Source organism: Oncorhynchus mykiss, chromosome 26 (assembly GCF_057628025.1).
Source record: "Oncorhynchus mykiss isolate SJ-2025 chromosome 26, ASM5762802v1, whole genome shotgun sequence".
NCBI lineage: Eukaryota > Metazoa > Chordata > Actinopteri > Salmoniformes > Salmonidae > Oncorhynchus > Oncorhynchus mykiss.
The window spans coordinates 19,071,991-19,082,793 of NC_143047.1; the positions used below are offsets into that span (position 1 = coordinate 19,071,991).

Genomic DNA, 10,803 nt, shown 5'->3' on the forward strand with positions numbered 1-10,803 from the left:
GAGCCAACCGCTTCACCTGTCTAACATCGCTGTCTTATTTTGGACTGCGTATTGTCTGTCTGTCTGTGTGTGTGTTTGAGAGAGCGTTTTTGGCACAACGTCAGTTAGGCTGAACTCTGTGTTGATGGTAGTTATTGGTCTAGTCAAGTAGTGTTCTAAGTGCTGGATTGAAAGGAAATGAAAGCAACCTCAGGCTGCTCCATCTGACAGCACTTTATGGACGTACATGTGTTTAACTCTCTTCCCCCATACATTCTGTTGTCTCAAGTACCACTATCATAAGACAGGCTGCAGCTTCTTGCACTAAGCAGTAAGGATGACCCCATTTAGTCGACTGCTCGATTGTTTGATCGTTAGGCTGTTGGTCGACCAAGATTTCTTTAGTCCAACAGTTGCAAAAACATATTTATTTTTTCATGCTGTACAAGACTACTGTCTGATTTGCGCCTGCTCGAACCAGGAACACATAGACAACAGTCTCACTCGAAGCATCGTTACCCATCGATCCACAAAAGCCGCGGCCCTTGCAGCGCAAGGGGAATATCTACTCCAAATCTAAAAACGAGTGACGTTTGAAACAGTATTAGCGCACACCCAGCTAACTAGCTAGCCATTTCACATTGGTTACACCAGCCATTAGGCTGATAGGCTTGAAGTCATAAACAGCGCTGTGCTTGCGAAGAGCTGCTGGCAAAACGCACGAAAGTGCTGTTTGAATGAATGATTACGGGCCTGCTGCTGCTCAGTCAGACTGTTCTATCAAATCAGACTTAATTATAACATAATAACACACATAAATACAAGCCTTTGGTCATTAATATGATCGGAAAAAAATGTTTTATTTCAGTGAAATACGGAACCGTTCTGTATTTTATCTAACTGGTGGCATTCCTAAGTCTAAATATTCTTGTTACATTGCACAACCTTCAATGTATGTCATAATTACGTAAAATTCTGGCAAATTAGTTCGCAATGAGCCAGGCAGCTCAAACTGTTGCATATACCCTGACTCTGTGTGCAATGAACGCAAGAGAAATGACACAATTTCACCTGGTTAATATTGCCTGATAAACTGGATCAGTAGTTATAACTAGTGATTGATTGTTTTTTATGAGATAAGTTTAATGCTAGCTAGCAATTTACCTTGGCTTCTACTACATTCGCGTAACAGGCAGGCTACTCGTGGAGTGCAATGGTTAGAGCATTGGACTAGTGCTGTTGCAAGATTGGAACCCCTGAGCTGACAAGGTGAAAATCTGTCGTTCTGCCACTGAACAAGGCAGTTAACCCACAGTTCCTAGGCAGTCATTGAAAATAAGAATGTGTTATTAACTGACTTTCCTAGTTAAATAAAAGGTATAAAATAAATAAAAAATAATAATCGGAAATCGGCGCCCAAAAATACTGATTTCCGATTGTTGTAACTTGAAATCGGCCCTAATTAATCGGCCATTCCGATTAATCGGTCGACCTCTAGTATATACTGTACTCGATACCTTCTACTGCATCTTGCCTATGCCGTTCTGTACCATCACTTATTTATAACTCTATGTACATATTCTTCATCCCTTTACGTGTGTGTGTGTGTGTGTGTGTGTATAAGGTAGTTGTTGTGAAATTGTTAGGTTAGATTACTCGTTGGTTATTACTGCATTGTCGGAACTAGAAGCACAAGCATTTCGCTACACTCGCATTAACATCTGCTAACCATGTGTATGAGACAAATAAAAAATAGTTTGATTTGATCACTGCGTATAGTTGATTTGATTAAAATATGTAGTGTCTATATATAGAAAAATACACATTTTTTAAGTTGTGAAATTTGGTTGAAAGAACAGACTAGGTCGACAGATTTTTGGTGGTGGGTACAGCCCTACTAAGCAGGAACTAAGACTGTCTTAGGGTGTGGTTTAGGGGAAGTGGTTATGAGTGGTATGAGTCGAGTGAGTTTCCATGACAAAAACAAACATTCCTGAAATTTGTTTGTTGGCAATATTGTGTGACTCACTGACTGTGAATGTCAACAGATTAGTCTATACATTTTCTTTGACCGGCCAAGTTAGTAGTCACAAGATAAGCTTTTTCAGTTTTATATACATGTGGATTCTTTCTTCCCTTACACTTCTATTGTTTTCAGCGTTGTGTGTGTGTGAGTCACGTTGTCCTCTCCTGACTGGGTTAGTGTTGTGTAACCAACCATGTGTCCACTAACACCCCAGCAGCCCGGAGGGGAGTCTTAATCAGAGAGCTGCTCTGAGCAGGGATGCCCATGTCAATTACAGCTGTCATTTGTTACCCAGTGAGAGGGCCTGGGCCTCTCTCTGTTATCAACAAAGCAAATTAGGAGGGCTGTTGTTGTGAAGTGCTGTAGCTGTGATTAACCTGAGATGGCCCTCTGTTCCTTATTAGTTTTGGATGTACTGAGGGGAAATGGTCAGTATTTTAAAAATGTTTTGTCTTGTTCTCAGTGTTTACAAATCCAAAGAGAAATATGACTAGATACATTTTCACTGTCCAATCGTTGCAGTCTCAATGGGTTACTTTTATTGACTAACGATACATGTTGTCATTATTGGGAAATACAATGTGTTGCCTTTTATTTAACTAGGCAAGTCCGTTAAGGACAAATTCTTACTTACAATGACGGCCTACACTGGCCAAACCCGGACAACGCTGGGCCAATTTGCGAGCTGCCCTATGGGACTCCCCAATCACGGACGGTTGTAATTAGGGTTGCAAAGAGTCTGAAACTTTCCGTTAAATTTCCGTACATTTTCCAAAGGAAGTTAAGCCCTGGAATTTTTCTTAAATTGCTCATAAAAGTTAGCTTATAACAGTGAAGTTTTTTTGTGGGATACAGAAGGCAAAGCTAGGTCTTGTGGCATATTTTGGTTAAACTATCTCAAATTCAATGGAATTGCAACCCTCTGCATGCACTGTGCATTCTTCCATCACATGTGCAGTGCACTCTTCCATCACATGTACAGCTGATTCTCAAGATCTTGCACACTAATAAGATGCTATTGAGCCCACACTACTACACTGTCTGAGCCCAGGACTACATGTTTTCTGCTAAGTTTTGATTACAATACTGGGTGAGGTGAATATATTTTATGACATAAACGTCCCTTTTTTTAGGACCCTGTCTTTCAAAGATAATTTGTTAAAATCAAAATAACTTCACAGATCTTCATTGTAAAGGGTTTAAACACTGTTTCGCATGCTTGTTCAATGAACCATAAACAATTAATGAACATGCACCTGTGGAACGGTCGCTAAGACACTAACAGCTTACAGACGGTAGGAAATTAAGGTCACAGTAATGAAAACTTAGGACACTAAAGAGGCCTTTCTACTGACTGGAAAAACACAAAAAAAAAGATGCCCAGGGTCCCTGCTCATCTGCGTTTATGTGCCTTAGGCATGCTGCAAGGAGGCATGAGGACTGAAGATGTGGCCAGTTCAATAAATTGCTATGTCTGTACTGTGACACGCCTAAGACAGCGCTACAGGGAGACAGGATGGACAGCTGATCGTCCTTGCAGTGGCAGACCACGTGCAACAACACCTGCACAGGATCGGTACATCCGAACATCACACCTGCGGTACAGGTACAGGATGGCAACAACAACTGCCTGAGTTATACCAGGAATGCACAATCCTTCCATCAGTGCTCAGACTTTCTGCAATAGGCTGAGAGGCTGGACTGAGGGCTTGTAGGCCTGTTGTAAGGCAGGTCCTCACCAGACATCACCGGCAACAACGTCACCTATGGGCACAAACCCACCATCGCTGAACCAGACAGGACTGGCAAAAAGTGCTCTTCACTGACAAGTTGCGGTTTTGTCTCACCAGGGGTGATGGTCGGATTTGCGTTTATCGTGGAAGGAATGAGTGTTACACCGAGGCCTGTACTCTGGAGCGGGATCGATTTGGAGGTGGAGGGTCCGTCATGGTCTGGGGCGGTGTTTCACAGCATCATCGGATTGAGCTTGTTGTCATAGCAGGCAATCTCAACGCTGTGCGTTACAGGGAAGACATCCTCCTCCCTCATGTGGTACGCTTCCTGTAGGCTCATCCTGACGTGACCCTCCAGCATGACAATGCCACCAGCCATACTGCTAATTTTGTTTGTGATTTCATGCAAGACAGGAATGTCAGTGTGCCCTGGCCAGCGAAGAGCCCAGATCTCAATCCCATTGAGCACGTCTGGGACCTGTTGGATCGGAGGGTGGAGGCTAGGGCCACCCCCCCCCCTGAAATGTCCGGGAACTTGCAGGTGCCTTGGTGGAAGAGTGGGGTAACATCTCACAGCAAATCTGGTGCAGTCCATGAGGAGGAGATGGACTGCAGTACTTAATGCAGCTGGTGGCCAAACCAGATACTGACTGTTAATCCCCCCCCCCCCCCCTTTTTGTTCAGGGACACATTATTCCATTACTGTTAGTCACATGTCTGTGGAACTTGTTCAGTTTGTCTTGTTGAATCTCATGTTCATACAAATATTTACACATGTTAAGTTTGCTGAAAATAAACGCAGTTGACACTGAGAAGATGATTTTTTTTTTTTTGCTGAGTTGACATGATTTGTTTTACCTAGTAAATAGTAGCATACAGCAAAGTGTGTTTAAATTATTTATAACTTGTTAACAATTTCGGATAGATCGTTTTTGCTACCATGTGGGTTTTAGCTTGCTTGAGCCTGCTAACTGAGTATTAATTCACCTGTTTCCATACATGTTTAATTTTAAAACATTTATCTTATAAAGGAGTTGTTTTAATCTAACTGCTTAAATATTTATCTGTACATGGAATTGTATTAGGCTTTTTTACTTTAATCATTTTTACTTTAATCATTAATAATTTGGCCAAGTGCGTCAAGTTCCCTCAGCGCTCACAACAAGCAACGTCTGACAAAAATCCCTCTACTTCTATTCAAGGTGAAAAGGATTAATCAGACACCTTATCGATAGCAACAGCTCATGGTCCTCCTGGAATCTTTTTTTTTTTGATTCAATGGTGGAACGTAGTCAGAGAAATGCTGATGAATGTCTTGCTCGAGCTGTGTATGCAACTGGTTCACCTCTGATGCTCGCAGGCAATGTGTATTGGAAGATATTTCTGAATGTTCTTTGCCCAGCATACACGCTTTATCTACTCAATTGCTGAATGCAAAGTTCAAGTGAAGGTCAAGCAAATCATAAAGAAAGCAGACTGTATTGCAATCATCTCTTGATGGGTGGTCGAATGTTTGTGGGCAAGGAATAATTAACTTCTCCACCCCTCAACCAGTATTCTACAAGAGCACAGACACAAGGGACCACAGACACACCGGTCTCTACATTGCAGATGAGCTGAAGGCAGTCATCAATGACCTTGGACCACAGAAGGTATTTGCACTGGTGACCGACAATGCTGCGAACATGACGGTTGCTTGGTCTAAAGTGGAGGGCTCCTACCGTCCCATCACACACATTGGCTGTGCTGCTCATGCATTGAATCTGCTCATCAAGGACATCCTGGCACTGAAAACAATGGATACACTCTACAAGAGAGCCAAGGAAATGGTTAGGTATGTGAAGGGTCATCAAGTTATAGCAGCAATCTAAATTTGGTTGTCATCCAGGCACATTTGAGGCTTTTTTCGAGCCTGACAACAAGCCATCCTCAACAAGGTTGGAACGTGACAGTGTAGATGATGCCTCAGTCTGATGTTCAAGAGGTGGACATTGAGGGGGTCCAGGGAGAAGACATGGAAGCCTGAGAGGAAGACAACCAAAGCTTTAGTTTCTAGACTATCATTTTACATATGTTTTTGGGAGATGCAATGGATCATTCAATATTCCCTTTATTTTGTTGTTCAGTGAAATTATCTCGAAGATTTAACTAATTTAATTAAAGTTCAAGTCGTAACTAAATAGTTTTTTCTATTGAAAGGATTTAATCATTTGCAATTGTCTACTTATGATAAGGTGAACGTTTTGTTTGTCTCCATATGATATGGTAAATATATCCAATGTAATAAACATCTACATTTAAATTAAATGTATATTCATTTGCATATATTCCCGTTAATTCCCATACATTCCTGTTAATTCCCATGGAAAGTTTCCACCTCTGAATATTCCCCAAAGTGTGCAACCCTAGTTGTGATGCAGCCTGGATTTGAACCAGGGTGTCTGTAGTGACGCCTCTAGCACTGAGATGCAGTAACGTCGACCACGGCGCCACCCGGGAGCTCAAATACAATCCTTTTATGCATTCACTTCATTTGTTGATAGCCAATAGGCTCATCTTCATGGACTCACACAGATGTAACCTACGAGTCTGTTCCATTTCATATCCTATTCACATGGATTAAGAGCCAGGATATTAATATTATGATTCATGACTCATTCTGAATAATGGTTGATGAAACGGAGCAATAATGTCTAAGGCCTTCCCACACTGTATGTGCGATGTGTATTTTTCTTTTTTTAAAGAAATCAACCTGGCTAGATTTCATGATTTGCTTCAGTTCTGTCGTCACATTCTGCGATTGGCTTGCGAGGCTGTCAGCCTGCAGTGGTGTATTTGATCTGCGCATGTACCAGCACCAGCATCGCAAGACTTACTCTTATGTTTATGCGTGAGTGAAGTATGCATCTTTGAAATAGTTTTCACATACGAACTTTATGTCTGAAGCTTCCCCAAAATAACATGGTCGCTGTGAGAGAGTTTATTTTGATTGGGGATTTTGTGCATTTATCAAAATCCCATCATGTAGCTTGATTTTCATGTGTCAACAAGATTATTAGGGAAATCGTTCTTCTTGCAAAGCATATAAACGTTTTAAATCAAACTATTATATTAATGTGACTTCACAATAGTTGTGTTTTTGTGTGCATATTGTGTGGCTGACCATAACACCAGCCACACTATACGATGAAGACTCAATTTCTGCCTCTGCGAAAACTTTGTCAGAGCCTACGACACATGCATATGAAAACCAGTAGATAGTGCTGATGACATCATCCACATATTCCTATGGAAAACTCCTAATGGCGCATGAAGCGGGAAGTATATGAATTTGAAATGCACCAGGGGGCTGAATGGCACCAAAACATTGCTAAGGATCACGTTGAAAGTGGCCATAACAGGCATCATGGTCGACGTAGTCATTTTCATCCTGCTTGAGAGAGTCAACCTAAATGTCTATGGCATGATGGCGCGAGCCTCCTCATAGCCTGCCAGCCCGTGATTGGTCTGTGTCAACATGGGGTCCTGTGTGATGACAAAATTTTGTCAGAATGGATTACTATTTAATAAATCTCGATTTGTTTTGAACTTTAACGTAATTTCTATGGGATCGAACTTAATCATAATAAACTCATTTTAGAGCCCAAAACACTCCAGACCGGACACTGGGGGGCTGCTATGTCTGCACGTAGTGGTACTTAATCGGCAGACCTAGACCCTGTCAAACTGAACGAGCCAAGACATCCGACAATCATTTGCAACCTAAGAATTTGCTTCAATGCCCTAGCTGGCCCGAGAGGTTTCCTGGCCCCTGTTCGCTCGGAAGGCACCCATCCCACGTTGAGCCTCAGACGGATCGTCAGTTCTTGTTCGCCCAGCCTGCCCAGGAGTTTTCATGTTTCGTTGGTGACGTCGGGCTTGGATTCCGCCGCCGATGGAACCGGGGGTGCCTAAGCCAGCTCGTTGGGCTTCCACGTCCTGGCTGGCTCGAGAGGTTTCCTTGACTCGGTTGGCTCGGCAGGTTTCCATCCCACGTCTTACTCCACCGGCTCAACGGGCTTCCACGCCGCAGCGGGATCGACAGGCTCCCACACCCCTGCCGGTTCGTGGGGAGTTTACCCCCAGCCGGCTTGCCCAACACCCATGTCTCGGCCGGTTTGCCCAGGTGGGACACCGGGTGGCGCCCCTAGGGGGGTACTGTCACGCCTACTCCCACTCTTCCCTCCTGGCGCTCGAGGGTGCCAGGCTGCCCTGCGTTACGCACTCCTGCCACCATTATTCACTCACATCTGCCTTCCCTCGTCACGCGCATCAGCGATAGTGGACTCACCCGAACTCACTCAATCACCTGTTTATTACCTCCCCTATACAGTGGGGCAAAAAAAGTATTTAGTCAGCCACCAAATGTGCAAGTTCTCCCACTTAAAAAGATGAGAGGCCTGTAATTTTCATCATAGGTACACTTCAACTATGACAGACAAAATGAGGAAAAAAAATCCAGAAAATCACATTGTAGGATTTTTAATGAATTTATTTGCAAATGATGGTGGAAAATAAGTATTTGGTCAATAACCAAAGTTTATCTCAATACTTTGTTATATACCCTTTGTTGGCATTGACAGAGGTCAAATGTTTTCTGTAAGTCTTCTGTAAGAACTTGCACAATTGGTGGCTGACTAAATATTTTTTTGCCCCACTGTATTTGTCAGTTTCCCAGCTCTGTTTCCGGCTGCTGCATTGATTGTCATTTTTCTGTGTTACCCGTGTGCTGACGCTGTTCCTGTCTCATTCTATGTCCGTTCCCTATTAAATGTTCCACTCCCCATACCTGCTTCTCTCCAGCGTCATCCCTTGACAGTAAAGAGAGGGATTTGCGCAAACAGAAAGAATTCAGAGTGATATGGCTATATCACAACCAGCTGTGATTGAGAGTCCCATAGGGCGGCATACAATTGGCCCTGTGTCGTCTGGCTTTGGCCTGTGTAGGCCGTCATTGTAAAAAATAATTTGTTCTTAACTGACTTGCCTAGTTAAATAAATGTAAAAAAAAATATGGAGTAATGATTTACTTGACCTGTGTTCTGATAAGAGACTGGTGTGACTCTCTTGAGCTCCCAGCCCAGGCATCTGAGTCATCACGACTTTATAGGAAATATTATTCCTGAACAATAGATGTGCTGCTGAATGATCTAAAGCATTTGTCCATCCATTAAGATGTTTCTCAAATAACAACCACTTTCTACTGTCTCCCCTGAGAGAAGTTGATAAAGACCGACATATAGGGCCTTCATTTTCATTTGCTGTAGGCCTATGTGAAATTAAGTGTCTTCCAGCCTAGTCTGTAGTCTTCTTTCAGTGTTGGGAGACAATGGTTTGGCATTGTTACTTGCCCTAATCCTTCTGTCATTCTGGCTGCATAGATGTTTACTGAACCATGAGCAAGAATGTTGGAGGTTCTAAACGGGGTCTGGGTAGTGTAGTAATGCATTTTCATGTTCCTCTCTTGCAGGCATTTCAATCTGCGGATGAAGAGGGACACCAGCCTGTTCTCTCCAGACCTCAAGGTAGAGGTATCAGGAGTGGAGGCGCCCTACGATCCCTCCCACATTTACACTGGAGAAATCTTCGGTAAGTCCAGGAATTATGTCTTTGAGCGACAAAGTCCTTGTGCACACAGGCACAATTACGATAGTTACTAGGGAAACGCTTCCTGCGTCCAATTTGCTTTTGCGTTCATGTGTGGGTGTGTGCCAGTGTGTTGTTGTGGGATTGTTAGCATTGGTAGTTTGGAGTTCATTGTAAAAGTCCAGCCACCATGAAGCTGTGGTTTTAAACGTTGTTAATGGATATCAGTCTCCTCTCTTTGTCTGTCTGTGTGTGTGTGTATACGTGTGGAGAATGTGTTAGTCACGTTCCAGTCTTACATCCTCAGGATCCTCCCCATGCCTGCAGCAGTGCTCACATGTAACACAAGGGAAAAACAGGCCAAGGTGTGTCTATCCGGTCATGTGACATGGTGTGTTTGTGTGGAGCTCTCAGATCCCAGCAGGCTCATCTCCACTCCACCTCATCATTTCCAGATGCTGTCATCTCTCTTCTCCTCTGCTGAACAGACTGTAATTCAAATCAGACTCCACTGGAGCACTTCCCATCTCTATCAAATGGAAATCTTGATCAGTTTCCTTTTAGAGAAGCAGCACAGCATTGTTCCAAGGACGACGATGTTGTAGCCTATTTCTCAGATGTGATTTGTAATGCAATGGAAAGGTTTGTCCAGACCAAAAATCCAGCAAGCTTTTTCTTGTCAATAATAAAGGTGGACATTCAAAGGTGGAATTTAGATTGTCAGAATAACTGTGCATTTACACACTGATGTATTCATTTATTTGCACAATTTCAGAATCAGAAATCTAGACTTTGAACTTCTGTAGTTGTGCTCTGCTGTGAAGGCCATACTCTTTGTCACCTTTATCTCCAAATCATATTTATTTTGTTTTTAACCCCCTTTCCCCTCCAATTTTTGTGATATTCAATTGGTAGTTAATTGGTAGTTAGTCTTGTCCCATCGCTGCAACTCTCCTACGGAGAGGCGAAGGTCAAGAGCCATGCATCTTCCGAAACACGACCCTGCAAAGTCACACTGCTTCTTTTTAGAACCTCCCCTTCTCCTGTTTTTCAAGCATTAACATGTCTACCAAGTTCCTATTACAGCGATGTCATAAAAGCCCCACTCATTTGCTGTGCGCTAGCTAGGTTTCCATCCAATTGGAATATTTCATGCAAATATTCAAAAATCTCTGAAAATATGCACATTTTCCCAACAGTGGTGTGTTTCCACCAAACATACTCGTTGCAGATAAAAATCAGTGAATTTAACTTTTCATGTACCAAATAAAAATCTAAAGTTCATTGTGTTTCCAGTGCATTTTAGATTCTAGCAATCGTTTTGTCACAAATTGGTGTGTTAAATAGTAAATGTGCCTACTCTGGTTTCGCAGATAGTCTACAATGTGGGTAGGCTTACCGGGTAGGCTAGTCCACATGAGATGATTAAGAGCTAGAATA

General features: G+C 42.7%; 1 protein-coding gene across 1 annotated transcript in view; it reads left to right on the top strand.

The window, feature by feature from the left end:
• ada10 (ADAM 10) overlaps positions 1–10,071 on the top strand; it is a 51,404-nt gene extending 41,333 nt beyond the window's left edge. The window contains 2 exon segments of the mRNA NM_001160624.2: positions 9,248–9,366; positions 9,671–10,071. Of these exon segments, the coding sequence (NP_001154096.1) occupies positions 9,248–9,366; positions 9,671–9,750 (199 nt within the window). The 3' untranslated portion in view covers positions 9,751–10,071.
• Positions 10,072–10,803: the final 732 nt, after the last annotated feature.